The sequence below is a fragment of the Dysidea avara genome, chromosome 12, assembly GCF_963678975.1.
Source record: "Dysidea avara chromosome 12, odDysAvar1.4, whole genome shotgun sequence".
In the NCBI taxonomy this organism is placed as follows: Eukaryota; Metazoa; Porifera; class Demospongiae; order Dictyoceratida; family Dysideidae; genus Dysidea; species Dysidea avara.
The window spans coordinates 15,037,806-15,061,250 of record NC_089283.1 but is presented as its reverse complement, the minus strand read 5'-3'; the positions used below and the strand labels follow the sequence as shown (position 1 = coordinate 15,061,250).

Sequence of the window (23,445 nt, the reverse complement as noted above, 5' to 3'; positions counted from 1 at the left end):
TCTACAAGGTGACTTCTTCTAGTTGAACTCTCTACAGGATGATCTTTTCGTAGCTGAACTCTCTACAGGGTGACTTGCTTGTAGCTGAATTATCTATAAGATTAACTGTTTGTAGCTGAACTCCCTACAGAATCAAGGGAGTAGGCAGGGGGGGTTCGGATAGTTCGGACGAACCCCCCCTTTCAGAGGCAGAATATTTTAAAATTAAAGATCACACCAAATCTTACAGTTCTGGAGCTCTCCGGTAGCTACTTTCCCACTGGCGCTCCTCTGTACTACTCTTGAGGGTCACATCACATTAATGCTGAACCATTGCAAAGCATATCTATTGAATCACGTGATCAAATACGCACGTGATGCATGGTTGAAATGGCGCGAGTGAAATGGCGAAGGGCTGTTAAATGGTCGGTTGGGACATATTACAAGGCAGCAGCTGCTAAACTTGAGTGGTCGTGTTATATGTGTCAGGTTAGCACAAACTGTGAACTGTTGATGTATGTTTACTTGATGAATGATTTGTTTGTTACATGTTGTGGGCACGTGATATATCGAACATATTGGAGTACAAGCCAAGTCTGAAGTTATTGACCATCAACAGGAGGACCGGCCTAGAATATTGTATAGCTGGAAAGAAGCGTTGCCAACTAAAGGGACTCAAGTGTGGAGGGCTTTCGTGTGCTATGAGGTTAAAGTTGGCTGTCATTATGCTGTCTAGAAGTGAAGATTAGTTAGTTTTACAATAGGTTTATAGTTTCTATAAGCTGCGTAAACAGCAGTGTGTAGGTTTTAGCTAGTTAGATGCACAAACAGCACCTTTTATTGTTACTGCCTAAGGGCACATTTTGTGTATGCATCATTTTCGACCCAACATGGTATAAGGGAAGCACCCAGGCCTTCCCCTTGAGACATTCCACTTTAAACCGAACCCCCTTCAAAAAAATCCTGGCTACGCCCCTGAGGATAACTTGCAATGTAATGTAATTCTATAATGGATTAAGTTATAAACGTAGTTGAATGCTCTATTAGGGTGACTGTTCTATTAGAGTATCTCAATCTCGCATTTGCTACACGTAGTTGGCTTACGAATCATAACTCAGTGGTTTGTTATCCGATTCTTCTGTACTACTGCAACTACTTTCTATGATGATTATTCCAGCTACACACAGATTTTCAGTGCATTATTCTAAGCGGTTTGCCTAGTAGGCATGAAAACTAAAGGTTTATTTATTCATAAAAATCGATCGCGTAATTGTGACACAAGTTGGGTTTTGTATTATATCTCGATGGCCTTTATCTTGATTCTTTTCAAACCACAAAAAGACACTCCTACGATGACTACTCCATCTACATAACAATTTTCAGCTCATTCCTTCAAGGGGTTTACCCTGTAGGAGTGACTGACTTGACCTTTTTTAACGCGAATAATCGGTCATAACTCCGCAAATGTTCATCGGATTCCTACCAATGTTGGCACTGAGATCCATCTTAATGAGCCCTTTAAGTGTGCCAAATTGCAGCCCGATTGGAGCACGCATTCGTGTTTTATGGCAAATTTTGTACAGTGTGCAAAAAGAAGTAGAAGTATAGCAATTTCAGACCATTTTTAATAATTGCATACTTTGAATATTTTAGATTCCAGATTTGTGAAGAAACATTCCACTAAGCAAGATGTGAAGAAATTTTCTTAATATCTTTTTTTGTTATCGTTGTATGACTCAAAATGTTTGACAGTGTAAAGAATTTTCTGTACGGACTTGCCCATTGAAAATATGGCACCGCTACAGTAAGTGGCTATAACTTGAGTATTATACAACTTATGTGCATGAAATTTGGAATGTTCAAATTTGGATTTTTCAGTAAATTATATAATAATTTATTTTGTTCTGCAAATATGGAGTACCAGTATAGTATGTACATGAATGCTGTAACATGCTGAATGTCATGGTTGAAACCAAATAAAATGAGCTATAGATTATAATATATCACTGTCACTTGAGTCATTTTGCCCTGTCAAGTGACTAATGTACCTGTAGCTACTACTGCATATCTGGATGTGTGTCTGACACAAAGTTTTCTATGTATTTAGGCACCAGCCTATTATGCTTTTAATTTTTCCTATTATGCTATGCTGAGAGCTCAAAATTTTTGCCTATTATGCTCATAATTATGCTTAAAATTTTTGCCATAGTTCTGATGTTTTGTTAATTTCTATGGATAATGATAAACTTTGGCTTATGAACAACTGGTTAAATGTAAAAGGTACTCGTTGTGCATTAAGAATTTGGCTGCATTGTAAACTATAATAACAGTTGTGTCACATAGCTACTTAGTGCCATATCAGCGGCATCGACTATTCTATTATCATAAGTCAACCTTTTTCTGTGGCATGCATTTTTTCACAATTATTCTGCCTATTATGCTAGCATCATGTTTGATGCTTTAAGGTACCTATTATGCTCAAAATTATGCCAGCATAATAGGCTGGTGGCTATACATACTGCTTTGTAATATCAGTACTGTATCACAAATTCAGGTCCACCTCGGATATGTAACAAAACACATCAAGACTTGCACTGAGATAAGTATAGCCCAGTTGCTAGCTCTGTATGGGGACTTTTTTTTCTATACACACTGTACACTGATGGGGAATATATACAATCTTTACTAATTTCATAGTGCTGATGGTATTAACCACCCGTGCCAAAAACAGCCCAGCTGTAAAAAAAGGCGAGGCCAAGAATGTTCAAGTACATGTTCATGGAGTAACTACAACCAAAAGACATGATATCAAAATCTGACCAAGAAAACATTTACAGTATAGGCACTTTTGTGCATTCATTTTCTATATGCTTCACATTATCATATCCAGCTAGTTAAACATGTGTGCTTGCAATATAAACAATACTACTGAGATGATAAAAGATATTACACTACATTGTTATCAAAATTAATTTAACTAAAAATTTACAATTGGTTTCTACTTGGCCATCTTTTTATTTGCAAAAAGATGGCCAAGTAGAAACCAATTGTAAATTTTTAGTTAAATTAATTTTGATAACAATGTAGTGTAATATCTTTTATCATCTCAGTAGTATTGTTTATATTGCAAGCACACATGTACAGCTAGCTGGATGTGATAATGTGAAGCATATAGAAAATGAATGCACAAAAGTGCCTATACTGTAAATGCTTTCTTGGTCAGATTTTGATATCATGTCTTTTGGTTGTAGTTACTCCATGAACATGTACTTGTGCATTCTTGGCCTCGCCTTTTTTTACAGCTGGGCTGTTTTAGGCACAGGATATCACTACTTTTTGTTAAATAGAGAACATACAGTTAGGTATTATATTACATAGGAGACACTGCATACATGCATGTGTAATAACTATGGCAGATTCAGTTCAGTTTCTCTAATGTTGGATCAGCTAAAATGGCCTACATTACAAGTTCATCGGAAATTATCTAGGTTGCATAAGATACACTACCAACAGTTATCACTCCAAATTCCTCATTATTACTTACCAAAAACACGACCAACAAGACAATACCACCATCTTCACTATAATTATCTTACCTACCTCATCCACCACGGCATACCAAAACAGCTATTTCTCAAGAACAATAAACAACTGGAACATACTACCAACTGATACAATTGAAATTGCAGATACTGATCTATTTACGACTGGACTCCAATCATATTATTGTACCTAATGTATTTGTGTTTATGTGATTCCTGAGCACACCAGCAGGGCTGACTGCTCAGTAAACAATAATAATAATAATAACAGCTTCAGCAACAGATTAGCTAGCTAAATTAGTATTAAATGCTTCCAAGTTCAGTGTTTAGAAGCGCTACTAAAAGTGACTTGCTAAGAGAAAATTCATTCAAACTGTGAAAATAATGTTCAAATTCCCGCAAGGACTCACATCAGCGTTGAAACCGGGTCGGGTCATCCGGGTCAACCGGGTCACATTTCTCCGGGTCATCTGGGTCCGACCCGGTTTACAAATTATCCAGGTCTGACCCGAATAGGATCACGTGAGAAACGAAATTGTTCATTTGATGACGTGGAAACTTATAAACGCTATCGCGTAGCTCTTCCGTGAGCAACGCCCACTTATCGCGTTACCAACATACGCTCAGCCACGTTCATTTATTAGTAAGCGCAGTATGTAGCACGAAACTGAGGGTATCTATGGTGAGGGGTAGCTATTGTCAGTAGGTGATGACCATTTTTTTTTTTTGGTCTTCAACCTACAGCTAGGCTGAAGTTGCAATGGAACCCCCGTTTTTAAAAGTCTCGATCCGCCCCTGTTTACTCAACACGAATCGAACGCACAAAACGTAGTCTCGCTCGAGACTAGCCGAAACATAGTTCTTATCGCACGCCTCGGCTTTAATTAATCCGGGTCAGTGGGTCATCCGGGTCAGTACACAGGTTCTAATAGATCTTGCGCGTCGACAAATTTAAAGCGGAAGTCACGTGTGGTAATTATAGTTTGAAGTTCAAAAATAAATCGATTTGATTGGTTGAAATTCTATGCACGTGATTTCGCTTGTTTTTGTTGTCGCGCAAGAATTATTAGAAGCTGTGTAGTAGTGACCCGGTTTCAACGCTGACTCACATGTAAGTTCATGTATAGCTATAGTCATTGTAAACGGCTATATAACTACCGTTGTAATTTTAGACAGGAATCTCCCATGTCATAGTAGCTTCCTGGGATTATATACTATGCTTGTGTAGGCCAGAGCCTCGTAGCTGGCTTGTTCTAGCTGTGTGGGTCAGACCGCGAACCTTGCCGCGAACACGTTGAGCTGAACCCTGAGAAAACAGCTAAAAATGAAATAGTCAGCATATCAACCAACCAAGATGGTTGGTGATGACAACAAAGATGTCAAGAGCAGACAAGTGCTTCCACCAACAGTTCAGGAAAGGTTAATAGGCTATATAATTTTATAGCTTCCTATAATGTATGGTGAAAACTTTGGCTATAAATAATGCGTTAGGCATTTGAATGATTAGTGGGTAAGTCAATACTACAAATGAGTTAATATTTTTGAGGGCTCAACTCAATGCGTACATACAGTATACCGTAATTACTATGCATCAATTGATTGATGTGATAATAATATGAGCAGATCTGAGACAACCATGGACCCTACTATATAGTAACTGGGCAGATATATAGAGTTATGTATACTCTGATATAATTGTTGAGTGTTGTAGTTTGCCAATGGTCAAAGCTAAATTAACCATTTTAGATAGTTTTTGTGATGTTGAAGGGTGTCAGGCAAACTCCAGTTAGGGGCAGGCAATCAAAGGTTATTTTTCAAAACAGGAGAGGAACATGCTTAGGCCAGCAAGATACGGGCTTAATCTACTTACCCCTATAGATGCACCATATTATATATAATGCACGTATCAATGTATTGCCCTACTCCCCCCCCCACCCCCCCCTTCGGGCATATATGGGGCTATAGTGGGCACAACCGAATGTTAAATGCCCCATGGTAGGGCAAACCTATTGTGTCAAATCCCCACCATTGGCTCCAGTTACAACATGGGGGATTTGACATAGTGTAGAAAAAATACTTGGTTGTTTAATGAATGATTGTCAAATGCCCCATAGCGTGCGGTAGTTTCTTGTCAATTCCCCCTGTAAAGCCCCACTTACATCCAAGGGGGGTGGTGGGGGAACACATTGGTATAGGTGCATAATGAGTTTGCATCATAAACCTTGTGTTAAAATTTACTTTTTCATGCTTATAGCAGCTAGTGAGCTTATTCTCAAACAATCAGGACTGGAAAAACTACAAATTGTCTTCTATATTTATCTATCAACTATCCAATCACTGCTGGTTTATTAAAATTTCCTTTGCTGTAGTAACTTGTTTATGATTATGCTATAACCATTAGTCCCCCCCTAGTTTATATGTCTCCTAGCAACAAAAATGGTTATGTCAACAATGTAGGTGAGAACCACAAAACAAGTCAAGTAATATATTCCAAAATTGGTCATCAACTGCTGCAGTATGCTGAATACATCTGGGGGTAGAACAAAGGCTAGGAATTCTGCCAAGTCATGTTGAGGAACATCAATCCTTGCCAGTTCCCAGTCGTAGATACACATTTGTCGAGTATCCTCATCTGAACTAGCACTTTGATCAGTTGCAGCTTTACGGATACAAATATTTCGTGGGTTACAATCATTTTGGACCAAGGTCTTTGGAAAACTATCAAATATTTTCCAAAGTTCATCCATAGAATCAATAGCTTCAGTGGTCATTTCCACCCTATACAATAAGACAATTATTTGCATATAAACACACAAAACAAAGTTCCTATGTATATATATATATATCCACTCAAAAACAGCCAAGCTGTAAGAAAAGAGTGCAGCCCTCAAAAGCCTGGATGAAAAAAGTTGTGAAATCAAAGGTGGAAGTTATGAAATGGCTGCAATGCTGTTAATGCTAACAAATTTTAATAATGACTCTGTGCATTAATAAAATTTATTATCATTAACATCACTGCAGCTATTTCATGCATGGCCACCACTTTTGATTTCACAACATTTTTCACCCAGGCTTTTGAGGGCCAAACTCTTTTTTTACAGCTTGGCTGTTTTTGAGTGGATTTCACTTCTTTTTGTATTTTCAAAACCAAGGTTTTGACATTTATGATTTCTTTTTATCTACAGATCAGAACAATGATGACCATACAAGTGATACAGAAAATTACCTACACAGAGAGAGAAAACCATTACTGCTGAAAAACAAATAATTCAGACACAAGTGTCCTCGGACACATGCTACCACAACATGATTTTCTAGTTCATGCATGCATGCATGATGGCTATACTTGATATAAAGTTTTATTAGGTTTATATGTATTTATTTCGACTATAGTGATTTATATGAAAGTGAATTGGTATGCGTGACTGTAGGATATTCATATTGAAAACTTTTGCATGTTTTGAAACAATTAAAATTTTCCCTAAAATGAGCTGAGTGCATGTTCCCATAATTTATGTGGACTCCACTTGTATATATATTGTGTGTTATCACAGGAGGTGAAACGAGGATCATCCAAAGTAGAATAGCCTACATTGTTGTACTGGAGTTGTAATGTTTCAACTCCCTGGTATACTATCAGCAACAAGCTGTCTATTCCAGTCACAAATCAATCAATCAGATCAGAGCATTCAATCATAGTTTTGCAGTGACTGTTCTATTAGAGTATCTCGATTTTTCATGCAAACATGAAAAGATGCAGTTGCTCAACTTTAAACAAAGCAAATCCTGCACCTTTTTTACTGGGATATGATTTCCAGGCTGTTGTATCATAAGTTTTGCTAGCATAGCACTTATTATGATGATTATGATGATGATGATTGGCGTAAGTCGGTCATAGCTATGTCTGCTCACAGACGGTCTGGGGGAAAAACTAAGTTAATACTACAAATATACCACTGATTGATACAAAAATGGCTCCGATTTGATGAAATAGCTATTAGACTGAGCCTCAAAGTGTTGCAACAATAGTATGGTGCTAATGCTCTAATAGGGCGCATGTTTTTACTTTTGCTGAAATCATCTAATAGAACACACAGAATGTTCTAGATTTTCTATTGGTAGATCAGTTTTACTGGAATTTCTATGTATAAGGTAGAAATTAAGTGAAGTGATCAGCCGAGATAGCAGGTTAAGGATGCAGGTGTCAGCTATGGAGGTCCTTGGTTTGAACTCTGGTCATGGTCAGTTGATTTTTTTCGGCATTTTTTATGCACCTTTTTTGCCTCCTAGTGACTGCTCTATTAGAGTATCTCGATCCCGCGATTTTACACTTGCTCGGTTTTACTTTATAACTTTGTAGCTGTATGTCTGTTGCTGTTCTAACTACCACACGGCACTCCTAAAATGATCAGCCTATGTACACACAAATTTTCAAGTCATTCCTGTACTCAGTTTACCCTGTAGCCGTGACAAAAGTTTCATATTTTTTATGTGAATAAATGCTCATAACTCCTTGGATATTTATCAGATTCATAACAAACTTGGTACGCAAATGTACCTCTATATGCTCTTTACTTGTGCAAAATATCAATACAATGGAGTTACAAGTTTGTGTTTTATAGCAATTATTGCAAAGTCAGGGCCGGAGGAGGGAAAATTGAGTTGGTCAGGCCATTGACTATAATGTTGAAATTGCTACTATATACATGCCAATGAGAGAGGAACTGTTGCACAGTGTGCAAAGCACACTCTGCGAAGTGCGAAGCACGAGCATTCTGGGGGCATGCCCCCACAGGAAATTTTTGAAAATTAGACACTGATATATAAAATTTTAGTGACATTTCACTGCTAGCTAGCTATATAAATATGCTCAAGCCTATCTGTTGTTCTTCAGACTTCCTATACTATATGTAGACCTGACATACAGGGGTGAGGGAACACAGCATGAAACTTGCTGTATGGTTCATTTAGTTATAGCTAGCAATTAGAAGTTCAAGGGGGTCTGGGGGTGCAACCCCCAGGAGCTGCAGAATTTTTGCAATTTAAAGGTTTGAAATGCCTTAAAATTTAAAATTGATGCTAAATTTTAAAGTAAAACTAGCTAGCAACTTGCAACTTTCCCACCAAATTTCACAGGGAACCCATGCAGCATGATCCCCTTTAGCTAGGATATAATTACTATAATATTATAGTGAATTCACACAGCTACAATAAAAAGTTACACAGCTACAAAAATACAGTAACAGTATACTACTATACTGGTTTGTATGAAGTGAACGGATCATCACGTAAATCTATATACTGGTGGATATATAGTCACGAGACTAATCAGTTTTCAAAAATGGCGCGATGTGGGTGAGGAGAGTTTACTCGGTATCTCGACAGGACGAGTGGGTAGTTGAAGAGGAGTGATTTCTACTCAACATTTCATCCAGATGGCCACCATGTAATGTATGGGTGTACAGCTTCTTGCCGCGGAATGAGTCGTCTGGTTTGTCACTGCCAGCCCTTCGCCCAGTAAAAGAAGCCAAGAGAGACAAGCCAAGGAATGCTAATGATTATTTTATGAAGATTGAATTGTGATATAAGTGTGCTGGTTTAGAATCAAAGAAGGCACCTGCCTTACACGTGATAAATGCCAACTGTCAGCACACGTGATACTGTACGTATAGAACCCACAATCATTTCTGTACGAATCAATACGAATGCTATACGCTGTACTGTAAGGTAATTTGAGATACTATACGTGTAGTTTTGTGCTTTAGTTAGGCCGAGAAACTAGGTAACTACTCGTGTCATGCATTTTCAATAACAGCTGTAAAATGTACGTAGCTACATGTAGATGTGATCGTCCAAAGATTGCATGAGAGTAATGTAGTTTGAGCTGGTCAGCTAGTTGGTTCAACTCCAGATTATTGGTCCGGCTCGGGCCTGACCAACCGGACCGTCTCCTCCGGCCTTGAAAGTGTGCGAAAAGAAATCAAAGCCCCCGTAGCCCCCCTACGGCTTAAGAAGAAAGAAATTAAAACAAAACTTTGGCCACTAATATCTCATAAACAGCTGGGGCGATTTCCTTCAAATTTGGTATGTGGTGTGGCCTACCTGGTGGGCACCTCTGTAGAGAAACTGGTTCCAATCGGATAAGGGATCATGGAGCTACAAAGGTGTGAAAATTGCATATTCTTGTAAATATACTCATGGTGTGGCGCGCCAGCTTCTTGGGCCGCGCGACACATGGTAGTGTGTCTTCATATACTTGAAATTGATAAGGAGAAAACATCCTAACGGCCTGGCAGACTCCTGTAAGCGTTCGAGTGTTAATCGGATGGCTGCAGGTTTGAGGCTGCCAGGCTGTAGGATCAGGTGTCCTACAGACCTTCAGCATTTGTGCTGTACAGCCTTAATAAATAAATTTAAAAAGCTACATCAATTGAACCAGTATAGTGCAACCAGGCATAAACTTCCAAAAAAATTTTACTTGTCCACCCACGCATTTATTCTATATCCTACTAGATACATTCTACAATGTTTATTATGCTTTCATGCCTTGCTCTGCTCATTAGCACTGTGAAAAAAGAGAGATATAAGATGGTATTTCCAGTGGCTTATTGAATACAAAAAAGCTTGATATAACCTGTATTATACAGTACTAGCAATCTCATGTAAGGCTTTAGTTAATGTGTAATTAAACATACTGAAACCATATATGTGATGGTATAGTGTGGGCATTATACTAGATATAAGATATTTCAGGTAATGTGGTAAATAAACTGAAACCATATATATGACCGGATTTACGAAAAGGTACCTTTTCCACACATTTGACATACCAGCAAACTAAATGATGTAACATTTAACTCCTCATACCGATTTTAGTATCAAAATGTAGCCAAATACTGTAGTTACATCCATTGAAAATTTCAAGCAATTATATTCCATGATCAAAAATTATGAAGCTTTAAAGTCCAAAAAAATAGGTCAAATTTTGTGTGTGAAAAAGGTACCTTTTCGCAAATCCGGTCACATATGTAATAGTTAGTATGCATTATACTAAAGTATAACATGAGTATAATGCAGGGTTTATATTAAAGCTTATTTGTATTCAATAAGCTACTGGAAATACCCTCTTATATCCCACCTTTTTCACAGTGTAGTATTTCATAATTTACTGCTTTACTGTGGTTATACATGTTTGCAGAACTGTAGTCAGTTTGCATTCACCTTAACCAAAAACACGTGTGCATTCCCAATGGTTTTGTACTGAAACAAGTCATGTTTTTATGTTGTAAACATGTTTCATATACAATTCAGGTGCTTAAGGGTAAATAGAATTCTAGGAAAATGAGAACAGAACAGGAACCAAAAGCTGGAATGAGAATGACCAATGGAAACTTCCTGATAAAGGTCATCATGTCAAATACAGATTTGATTTTACAACACAATGCTTCTTTACAGCTAGAGTTGCACCAATACTTCAATCGGTAATTAGTGGAGGTTGATAATTTGTTGTTTTTACCATAATCAGAAGTTGGTTGGCTAGCAAATTATTAACCTATTCAGCTTCAGTAGCTGCAGTACCACTGGAGGGATGGTGTCAAGGCTCTATATACAGGTAACATGTATTCACGAATGGTTAGTGGTGACCAAAACCCGACCCTAAATAAACAGTGACTATTGGAGCCCTAGCCCACTTGTCTGATTAGCAGCTTTGACTTGTAACTATACAAAGCCATAGCATTTTAGTGGATTATGCACAAGTGTAACTTGTGGAGTCCTACAATCAGGTATCAGTTAACTATTGGTAAAATGGGGCAACCATATACTGGATACTGGCTTAGCCTTATAATAGGAATATATTTACCACATTACATTGGGTCCTTCCACTAAAGTGATCGAAATACTCTAATAGAGCAGCCAGTTTACTATACTACAAGGCAGGCCCGTAGCCAGGGGGGGTTCGGGGGGTTCGGAAGAACCGCCCTCTTGGGAAAAAGGTCCACAATTTCAGTAAAAAGGTCCACAATTTTAGCAAAAAGGTCCACATTTTTAGTATACAAGTCCAAATTTTCAGTAGCAAAAGTCCATTAGCTCCAGTTTAATAAACACCACTAATAAGAAGCTAAATTAAGTGCTCCGAGTAGCTGGCTCATTCAGTGCTTGTAATGCAATGCAAGATCGAGATACTCTAATAGAGCAGTCAACCACCCTAATAGAACAATCACTCTAATAGAACGGTCACAATTATGTTTTCTTCTAAAATCTGTATGTAATTACTTAATTTATTTACAAAACCATGTTTGTTGCCTTAACTAGAACTTTCATAATATAAAAATTTTGGTGGGCAAGCCCCCCCATGCAGAGCCCATAAATAGCATCCATGCTTCAATGCACGATCCAACAGAGCGCTCAATCTTTCCCATTCTTATTCACTGTGACATTCCAATATATTATAGACACAGATGGTATAATTACAGTAGTATAGTAGAGATATTTCCCAGATGTCATCCAAATAGCTGGTCTTAAGCCTACCTAAAAATTGTTATTTTTATTGACTGAAATGCCACTAAATTCAACCTTTTAGTGTCTATTTTCAAGAAATTTCCTGGGGGGGGCATGCCCCCAGACCCCCCTAGTTTCAGCATGCTTCGCATGCTGGGTGTGCTTCACATGCTGGGTGTGCTTCACATGCTGGGTGTGCTTCACATGCTGGGTGTGCTTCACATGCTGGGTGTGCTTCACATGCTGGGTGTGCTTCACACACCATAATGTAATCCATATAAAAAGGGCCTCAAAAAAGGTCCACTTTTCTTCTAAAAGAACCTACCCAGATAAAAGTCTGGCTACGGCCCTGCAAGGGACCTGCATTGATGGACTGTAGGGTGTATAGACTAGCTAAGTCATCAATGCTGGAAGTTAGCTACTTGTTTGAAATAAACATTTTAAAAGATTCAACTATTAAGCTTGTAGGTTTTGGAAACTGCACCTGCATACTGGTTCCAGATAAGAAGTCATATGATGGGGGGTAGCCAGCAGTATGCTTTTCAAATTGAAGTGGCTCCAAGAGGAGTTCCCATGACTGTTCAGTCTTCTCATTGGAGTCACCTCAGCTAGCTTGACATATACTGCAGCTACTACATGCCTCATCATGTGATTTTTACGCCAAAGTTGCAAGGGCAACTTCCCACATTTATATACAGTCACTGTCAGTTAATTAGAATAATTTGAAAACCTCTTCATGTTTAATGACTGAACCTTTTTAAATGTTTATGGTTTCAAAGGAGTAGCTAACTTTCAGTGTTGATGACTTGGCTAACCTATATTACATACTTAATCTGCACAAAAATAGCCAGGCTGTGAAAAAAGGAGCAGCCTTACTTAAAAATCCTACATGAAAAAAAGCTGCAAAATCAAAGGTGGCAGCCAACAAATGGCTGCAATGATGTTAATGTTAACAATATCACTTTTTGTACAAAAATTGCAAGTTCCAAAGTCAGCTTATGGTTGGCCTTGATACTTCATTTCTACCTTTTTTCGTTTTACTACAGAAACCTGTGAAGACTGCATTATGAAGCACTGATTGAAAGAATTTTGAAAGCACATATATCCCAATGATAGCTGAGCAGATTTGACTCAAATTAGGTATGGGAGATGCCCTATCCTGAGGAAGCTTCCATAACAGAAATGGTTAATTATACTGTTCAAGCGCTATGGATAATGGAAACGGTGCTTTCTGATTCCGTAAAACGAGTACGTCGCCACCTGCACCTGCTGTACTTTGCCACACGACACACTTGATAAAGCCTATTTTCATAATTTAAGCAGTACTTTGATAGAGCACACATTTTTTTCTGAGCACTTCAATAAAATGTTCTAGAATTTCCACTGATAGACTATGAGTTACCATTCTAGTGTACTAAACCAGACACTTTCGTTTATATAAATTAGAAATTAAGTGAGATAAGCGACTGACAACAATGGCAGAGTGGTAAAGGGCTTGGGAATAATATACATAGGTGTGGAGGTCCCTGGTTTGAAACCTGGAGATTTTTTTCTGATCTTTTTTTTGCATGCATTTTGTTTTTTACGTACTTCTCAGTGGCTGTTCTATTTAGAGTATCTTGACTGTGCTTTTTTCACATGTTTGGTTTTGCCTTATATCTCCTTAGCTAATACTCTCAGTACTTTCAAACCACAAAAGGTTTGCACTACAATAGTAATTTCATGTACAGTAGTTGTTAATGGTTCCTACTCAGATTGGGTGCCAGTTGTCACAAGGGTGTGTCTTGGGCCCATTGTTGTTCCTACTTTATGTGGATGAGCTGACTACAATACCTAAAGTGTGTAAGTTGAAGCTGTTTGCTGATGATGTATTACTTTACCTTAATGTGACATCAGTGAAGGATTTCCAGAATGATCTTTCTGCTAAAGTATCATGGTCTAAATGGTGGCAGCTTAATTTGAACCCCAAGAAGTGTGAGGCATTATCCATTACCAACAAGAGGAAGCCAATTGCCTTTACTTATGTTATAGACAACCAACCAGTTCAATGGACCAAACCTAGTGAAATACCTGGGGATCCATATAAATGGCAAATTGCAGTGGTCTACACAGTGTCAGATTGCTGCATCCAAGGCCACCAGGGTTTTGAATGTTTTACAATGTACCATGTTTGGGTGTGATACACCAGATGTAGAGCATACAAAGCTCTTGGTAGGCTGAGTATGCTTGTGTGGTTTGGTCTCCACATACTGTGAAGGATGTGAACTTACTAATACTGTTCAGAGATGTGCTGCATGATGGGCTTGTGGTGCTTTCTGGGGCCCATCTTGGCCTTTTTCTCATGGTGTGTGCTACCAGAAGTTATACTTACCTACCTCATGTGCCAGACATGACTATTTGTCAGTTTGTGCCCTTCAGGACATTTGTCATACTGGTTCCGTTCCATTTCTGAACTATTGTATGTACAACAATATGCCAATTCATAGCCATCTTATCCCTCCACCAATTAATGCCAGACGTTATTCTTTCTTTGTGCATGTTTGTTTTGTTCGAAACCAAGTTCCCTTCAACATACTGGGAATTTACTGCCATTCTGCATTATATCATGCTGCTTATAAACATTTTTGTTGTAATTTTCAAGTGTTTGCTGTTTGTTTTGTACTGTATTGTGTTTGTGTTTTGAGTTGTTGTGTTTTGCATTTGGACAGTGCCTAGTGTAGGCTTGTGCCTTTAGTACTGTTCCTTCCCTTGTGGTAAAGTAATAATAAATAAATAAATAAATACAGACCGATTTTCAAGTTATTTCGTCAAGCGGATAGACCTGTAGACATGACAACAAATCACTTTTGCAATTTCCAAAATTGCAAATAATTCCATTGTTCTTAGTGTGATCTGTTCAAAAATTGGGCTGTAAATGTGTTGCATTATGTTCTTACTGCCCTCCAAATGTGAAGCCAATCAACTAAAGCACGCATGAGTGATTACAATTTTTTCAAAGTGTACAAAAAGAAAATTTAAGAAAAATATGAAGAAACTAAGACAAACTTTGAAGGCGTATATATATATATATATATATATATATATATATATATCAGTGATGGCTGGGTGGATCCAACTCAGATTTGGAATAGTAGATGTCCTACCCCGAGGAAGCTTCCATAGCGAAACTGGTTAATTTCCATTCAAGCACTATTGAGCTATGAATGAGTGAAAAAAGCGTTTCTTGGTTTCTGTAAATACACACTTGCCTGTCTTGCGTCCACACTAGCTGTACTTGGCTGCACGACACACTGTCATGTATCCTGATATATGCCAGCTTTAGTCCATAAATTCACAGGTTTTCAATACAAGTCTCTGCATGGTGGAATAGTTTGCAAAACATTCTTTACTGCCTTTTTAGAGTATTTTATTCCAGGTGACTGCTCTATTAGAGTGTTTTGATTGTTTTAGCAGAATGATCCAGCAATGCTGCAAAGAGCATTGTGTTGCAAAATTCAGCCTGTGTGGTAACATGATTACCTTTATCAGGGCATTTTCCATTGGTTGTTCCACTTCCCATTCCCATTTTCCTAGAATTCTACTGACCTGGTGCTTAAGGGCTTCACAGTGCTACTAAATGTTTGGGCAGCTGGCTCATGTAACAAGAGTTATTAACAGGAAACAAGAACTCATGATCAGGTGAATGCGAACCAACCATATAATAGCGCAAAAAATCAGGGCAAACATAAGTCCATGACATGCATAACACATACCTGCTGCGGTATATATGCTAAAGGGCACGTGTCAGGATGAACAGACATCTGCTGTAGCAGTCAAACTCATATAGTGTTTGCCATTATTGTGTTTACTTATCTGAAAGCACAAGTTATATAGTTAGTCAGTCAGAGGAACATTCCACTAAATAAGAAAACACTAACATTTGGTAGCAACTTACTAGAGCACTTCAGGCTCTAACTAATATTGCCAAGTCATCGTGAAAGAAGTTGAGGTCGATTTTTGGCCAATACTTGTGGCAAAAGCATGAACCTTCATGAATTGTACAAAAGTATAGAAGTTATTATTTCTGTATGCAAGTTTATGTAATACTATAGCATTACATAATTTAATAACATACTAGAAGCCAGCTGTTACTTACACTTTACTTGTCCAGAATTCAGGAAATTTGCTTGCAGCTTTAGCTAGAGTCCCCTTCCACAGTGGACAAAACCTGATGGCCACATCATGAGAATGGCTGTGATCCATCCATGATTGTTGACTTAACCACTCCACCTTGTCCATGAATAAGGAATGAATTTTGGCCATGTCACGAAGAACAACCTGTCAAAGAACCCAAACAATGATAGTCCAATTGTACAAATGTTTATGTTGGTGCATGTGTACTTTAAAACCAAATATTTAGATAGTAATTGTAACCCAGTCTGAGAAAACCGGTCTTATTGTCCATGTCAGCAGATTCGATTTTTCACCCAGGACAAAAAGCTACATGAATAAACTATCTAATTCCACAATAAAAGTCTGCTAGACTCAAGTGGTCTGGTTTTGCTGGCTGCTTTTCCCAAGCCCAGTGATGATCCGTACATGCGGTGTGGGGCCTTAATTAATGGAGCTCTGGTCAGCCTGGGGATGACCGCATGTGGCTGTACAGCTCAGTGGTGTTGAATAAGTACCTCTGCTGTGAATTTCCTTTCATTTTAGCCAATTTTGATACCTCAATGGTGCAAAACTTGGCCTAATTCATCCCTACGCCTTCCTTTTCAATTTTTGAACACGATCTTGCCTGCCTTCCAGGCCCCCACCTCCCACCCATTTTGCAGCTTGCCTGATACAGTCAACCTCAGTTTAAAAAATATCTAAAATGGTGGGAAATTTATTTGTTGGCTACTTGCATAGTGGATGCTGTGGAAGGTAAGGAATTGGTGTAAATGTGTGAAAATTTGGTACACATAGCTTCAACCATTGGCAAGCTACAACACACTAAATACTTAAACCGGCATTTTTCAATACTTTTAAATAGGCAATAAGCCTGGTTTTCCCAGACTGGGTCACAATTATTAGTGATATAGTCAAACAACTTTCTTTCTGTCTGTTTTAAATCCCCCTGCACGTAATTATTTCATAGGCTAAGTTGGGGTTGCAGAAACTTATGGTACAAGTATATGAAGATAGCACAGCCCATATAGCATAAGGTATTGCTTCTACAGATGTAAGAAATTAGAAATTTATATGGGGATCACAGAAATAAAACCAATGCAACAAGGGAGATCATCTACAACTTGTATAGCTGCAGGTATCATTTTATGATCTGTACTCATATATACATAAAATTTCAGTTATTCTATACATTTGTCTGTTTACTTAATATATTTCATTACTGGTGAACCATCGTATACTGCATCAAAAGGAAGAATGGTGCCAGACACATTCTTCCCTGAGTCCTTGTAACTAGGCTAAAGCTGCAGCACAAGTTGCTGTCAGACCTTCAGTGCAGGTCACTGTAAAGTGTTAATAATAATAATAAATGCTTTAGGTTTAAGGCATCTCTCTGGAGGAAGACTGAGTGTGGCTCCGACTATACATTGGTTGATCTGCAGTTTGAACCCTGGGGCTGGAGGGATTTTTTTTGGCCTGTTTCTGTTACACCTTGCTTGCTATAAGTCATTGCTTAAGTCTGAATCCTTGTAACTAGGTTAGGTAATCCTAAGGCTGCAGCACAAGTTGCAGTCAGACCTTCAGTGCTGGTCACTGTAAAGCGTTTATAATGCTAATAATAATAATAACATCATAAAAATTATTTGCACAACTGAACACCCAACTATTAATTACCAAAATGTGGAGTGGCTATTCCACTTTATTTCCAGCTATGTTCCACTTGTTATATGGCATTAAAAACAAAGAACAGTATATACTAGTACGATGGCATGAGATGCACCTGTGCTAGTCACTACGCAAATTATGACTGACAGAAAGGAGGACAAAGGTATGTCCATGCATCGATGCATGCATATACCTGCTGTGGTTGGTGAATAGGCACATCTCGGGCTGAAGCAAAGTTGAACAGAGAAGAAATCAAGCTTGTAGCCTTATCCATAGTCAAGGCATCAGTTAGTTAGTCAGGTAACTGAAAATTTAATTAAACAAAAAACATTTCATACAAGCTTGTTGGAAGAGTTTGGGACATTTATGCATGGGCCTAGCTAATGATGTCGCACTGTCATGAATGAAAGTCGAGGCTGGATTTTGGTTGATATAAGCAAGAAAGCTTAAACTTCCATAAACCCTATTACACAGTACTATCATACTATACATAAGAAATGTAGTAGAGTCTGCTACTGAATATGCTATTGGTGTAAGGTCTTGATACAATCCTTATAGTAGTATGATGCATAGCATTTACAGAAAGATGGATGAGCACTAAGTGGGCACAGTTCTATCGGTTTTTACTGCTGTAGTTTCTGAAAACATATTAGAACAGTCAACAGACAATAGGATATATCAACTATTCTAATAAAAGAACCACTGTGATCCAAAATCATTTATAAAATCATTGCCCTTTAGCATTAAGTGCCTTCAGTTACATTATCAAGAGGCAATTTCTTATCAGATGTAATGCAAAAATGGTGGTGCTGCTGTTTCTGGAGTTTGCCTGCTCTGGTTGAATATTAGTGATGCCAGAACCATTCCCTGTTTAAACTGAGATGGAAGTTAGCTAGTTATAGAGTTATCATTAGGTATTAAAGCTATGAAAGACAACTGGTCAGTGATAGAGTTACTATATGACAGAGAGAAGTTACAATTGTTACCGTATACTGTAACAGTATAGCCAAAATTTTTTAAGGGGTGAAACTGTGTGAAATACAATTTTTGCATTTTTAATTCATGAAAGTCTAGAAAACATTTCTTTGAGGTAATAGCCATGCATATGTGACCTAAAATATTTCACAATTATATATTCACGAAGCTGTCAGTCATTATTTGCAAAATTTGTAAAAAAATTGTAGCCTAAAAATTTCCAGCTATACGGTATAGCTTTAGAGTCTGCCTATACAGCAAGGAAGAGAAGTACAGTATTTTAATATGTAGTTGCTACTCAACATGCATATGATACGTGTAACATGTGATAGTTAACTACAGCTAGCCTACTTCCCATAATCAGTAGCCAATGATGTTACTCATACTAAATGTTGTTTGTGTGTAGCTGATCATGAGCAGCAGGGTAGTAAAATAGGCAGCCATGCATGCTACTTTTCAGTACTATAAATAGTTAATGGGTGACCCTCCACAGTTATGAGATGAATCAAGACTGCTAACCCAAGGGACAGTCATGCATGGCAATAATCCTTCATGGTGGAGTAAAACAGTCAGCGAATTTTCTAAAACTACCCTTGGAGCTAGGGCAGTACATTCCCCCATGAGTTAGCTATGCAGAAATGCATTTCTAGCATTAGGACTGAAAAACTGTTTGCTTGATATAAGCAGAATTCATAAAATATGTGGTCCAAGCAATTCATAAAATTCTATCATTATAACTATTTCTGGTACATCACCTTTGATTTTTTGAATGCTGGTTTTTGAAGTAACGGACTGTTTTTAGCAACTTAGCAGTTTGGGTAGAGATGCATATACACTACATATGTGACACTATACTGACAGTATTTGATTGCTGCAAACAATAAATACATACAGGATGTTTTAGTGCCAATTTCTTAGCATACATGGATGTGGACAGACAAACACACATAGGTATGAACACACAGAGTATAATAATTTGAAGAAACTGGTTGGTTGGCAACCTAACTGTAGCAATATCCAATTTGGAGAAGGGAGCACAAATTGTATGTTTGTCACAGTGTAGGAGAAAATCATGTTTCATGTTCTTTCTTTGTCAAAAGTACACTAGATAGTTGTGGTGTGACAGCTTTCTTGGTTGCACAACACACTACCATGTGTCTTTGTACTTTATACCAGGTAAACGTGACTGTTATATGTGACCTAGTCTGAGAATTGTCTATTAAAAGTATCAAGAAATGCCGGTTTTAAGTAATTATTGTGTTGTATGGTCAAAGTTATGTGTACTAAATTTTCACACACTTCACAAGGGTGAGTGGTAGGGCCCAGAGGAGGGAAGAGGCTGTTTAAAAATATTAAAGAGGAAGGCATAGGGATGAATTAGGCCAAGTCAAGTCTCAAAACTGGCTAAAATGAAAAGACACTTACAACACAGGTCTATATTCAACACCACAGAGCTGTACAGCTGCATACAGCCATCCCCAGAACTCCATTAATGTTAAGGCCCCAGACCAGACATACAGATCACCACTGTGCACTTGCTTGGGAAAAGCTGCCAGCAAAAGCAGACCACACTCAAAAGACCAGTTTTCCCAGATCCAGTCATATATTAAGAAACATGTACAGTTACAACTTTCCTGACTGGTATATTTTGACTACTTTATTTGGGTATATATTCTAGAATAACTACTGAAGTATACAGTGTTGTTTAGCAAGTGTTTATACCTTAATATCAGCAGTAGTCCATCCTGAGATATCATCAGCAGTGTTAAGATGAGAAAAGTGTTCATTTGAAAGATATTCCATTATGAATGCGAACATTTCCTATGCATTACATTTACAAAGTAAATGTATTGTTTTATATTATGGCTTTAATAGCTCACCTCACTGATGGAGGATATGCTGTAGTAGATTTGTGGTAGAAATTGTTGCAACTCCTCCATTTGAACAATGGCCAATTCCCTTGCATGGCTTAACCTATAGTGTTGAAATGCAATATACACACTTTTGAGTAAAACATTACTCTTTACTCATTAATACCAGCCAAAGTAATGCACTCCAGCCAAAGTAATGCACTATCACTTTATAGTAAAGTAACTAGTAATACATTTTAAAGTTACTTATTACTTTTGTAAGATTTCTAATTAAAACTGTCAGCTGTATATTTCTCCAGAATTTGCTAGAGTTACACATTAACAACTAACGGTGAGTAACTGCAGGTAACAGTAGGTAACTACAGGCAATACTGGGTCACTATAAGCAACAAGTTGGGCTAAGTGTGTGGCTTACAGTTTTCAACCAAAAGACATCAAACATCAAGAACATAGCACTGTAGCCACCAGTGTGCGGCTGTAAATGATTGTGATATACTCTAATAGAGCAGTCAGATCACAGCTATATTCTTCAATGACTCTATTACTAGTTGTTTATTGTTTTTCTGGCTATGTAGCTAAACATTTATTATTAATTAATTATTGTACTTTCATTGACATGCGTTGTCATGATACATTGATTGATGTAAAATTTGGTGCTTGTGTTGGCTAGGGATGCGCCGATTTTGCCTGCAAAAATTTGGAAAAATATGTTGGTAAAAGCAAAGAGCAAAATATTGGAAAAATAGTCAGAAAATTGAAAATATTAGCACCAAGGAATGGCAAGTTAGCACATTTTGTATGAAAAAGATCAAGATACTCTCAAAATATTCTAATAGAGCAGTCACACATGCTGTAAGCTTGAGATACTGCAATTAATTTTTACCGATGCTCAGCAAAGTAGAGAAATTTCGAGCAAAATATTGAGCTAGAAAAAAATTGAAAAATAGGTAGGGAAAAAAGCAAAACAGGCTCATCCCTAGTATTGGCTATCTAGGCATAAAATGTGTTTAGTTTAGTGTAAATCACATGAAAATATTTTTAACACAAAACTTATGATCTTTTTTTGCATAGTGATCTACTATAGATGAAGGGTGAAATTTTGGGGAAAAAACTGGTAGGTACATCTTTAGCTAGTTACTGGCAAGCTGTGACTAGTTAAATGTTATCTTAATCTGTGTACATACTTACACAATGTGAAATGAGTAATGTATCTTACTAACCTGACATTTGAGGCAGTTGCCAATGCTTGTATCTCAGCTATTTCTGCTTCACCTCCCTGTTCTGACTGCTGCTTTTTGCTCAAAAGAGCAGGTATATCACTATCAAGTGGTTTAGATTTCATCACAACTGGCCACTCCACTACACTACCTGTTACAACAACAAATAATTCCCTATGCAGTACAGTCAATCCTCAGTTATACAAACACCTTTGTTCCTATAATTAGCCAAAAGTGTTCAGATCAGTGAAATTGTTTGGATAATGAAGCCTATTGATTTGCAATAGAGAGCTTTGTTCAATTACTCTAATAGAACAGTCATTTACTCATGCACACTGATGACAAAATACTCTAATAGAGCAGTCACTTTTGGTATTCAAAGTTCAGATAAGTGAGGATCCACTGTAAAACATAAATTATCCACCTAAGTGTGAAGTGTAATGAATCATGTACCCAAAAAGACCAATCTTCTTTGTGGTATGCATTGTTTGCTTTTTCATCTTAGTAAAGTTGGTTTTACCAGAATCAATCTAAATTGTACACATTAATGTCATGAACACATCAATGTACTGAAATTACAAATGGCAGTAGTATAGCTAATTTGACGCATGTAAAAATTTAGAATTTCAAAATCACCTGGAGTCACCAATGTTGGCCATGTAGCTATACAATCTGTATCAACCAATTAACTTCACAACTCAGTGTTAGCACATCAGATATTGACAAACCCTTTACATCAATCTTTCAGTTACAAAATATAATTCATTTCAATAAATTTAACTAATGCAAAGCTACATATCTATTCATTTTGCTGAGAATTGTAACCTGGGTGCAACCACTTGTCTGGATTTCAAGTAAGTCAGCATGCAACAAGAGAGCAAGTCGACAACCAAGAAAATATCTTAGACAGTTCAGTGGCAATCCAACAATATTAGGGGGCAAAATATTTCAAATGATTCAGTGAAACTGGGACTCTGGGAGAACAAAATAATGACTGTTTCAGGGTTCTAACATTCTGTAATAGAGACAGCTCCTGCAGGCTTGGAACATATTTACCAGCTATTTTCTTCCATGCTTTGGTTGGTGGGACTCTGCTTCTATTAGATCTGCACAATAAAGTTTGTGATTTCATCATTAAACATTAATATTTTAGGTGTCAAATGTGCCCATATGGGTGATTTTCCAAAATTCGGTCACAAATGTCTCTCACTTGGTGCTGTTACAAAGCTGATTCCCCATGAGTAATCTACTGCATAAAAGACTTCATGATTTTGCACTGAACTTTGAAAGCACAAATTTGTTACTAGCTAACTTACTGACTCTTGACTACTTAATTAATCATGGCTTTGGAAGATCAACTGTATAAAATAATTTATGAATTCATATTCCACCCTGTATTCACAGGCTTTAGCCTTCTCATAGGTCCCTAGTGGGATAGCATTAATAATAAACAAACTAATGATACACCACAGTTTGTGGCTATGCTTAGTGTCATTCTGCAAGGTAAGCATGTCGCTAAAGAAAGCACTTACAATAGTTTACCCGAGT

At 37.6% G+C, this 23,445-nt stretch overlaps 1 protein-coding gene across 1 annotated transcript; it reads right to left on the bottom strand.

The window, feature by feature from the left end:
- Nucleotides 1-5,918: 5,918 nt before the first annotated feature.
- Nucleotides 5,919-23,136, bottom strand: LOC136239867 (uncharacterized). The gene is made up of 9 exons (XM_066030616.1): nucleotides 23,108-23,136; nucleotides 22,910-23,003; nucleotides 22,351-22,427; nucleotides 21,901-22,071; nucleotides 20,690-20,783; nucleotides 20,532-20,630; nucleotides 16,156-16,337; nucleotides 6,050-6,299; nucleotides 5,919-5,945 (listed from the first exon to the last, which is right to left on the bottom strand). Exons 1-9 carry the CDS (start codon nucleotides 23,134-23,136, stop codon nucleotides 5,919-5,921), a joined length of 1,023 nt encoding a protein of 340 aa, XP_065886688.1.
- Between the last annotated feature and the right edge of the window lie 309 nt (nucleotides 23,137-23,445).

Excerpts from the sequence above, each read along its gene's own strand:
- LOC136239867 (XM_066030616.1), bottom strand. The coding sequence starts at position 23,136 with ATGGGGAATCAGCTTTGTAACAGCACCAA. Across the intron at positions 20,784-21,900 it reads GCAACTGCCTCAAATGTCAG|GTTAAGCCATGCAAGGGAAT; the intron begins GTTAGTAAGATA and ends TCAACACTATAG. Across the intron at positions 20,631-20,689 it reads GCATATCCTCCATCAGTGAG|GAAATGTTCGCATTCATAAT; the intron begins GTGAGCTATTAA and ends TGTAATGCATAG.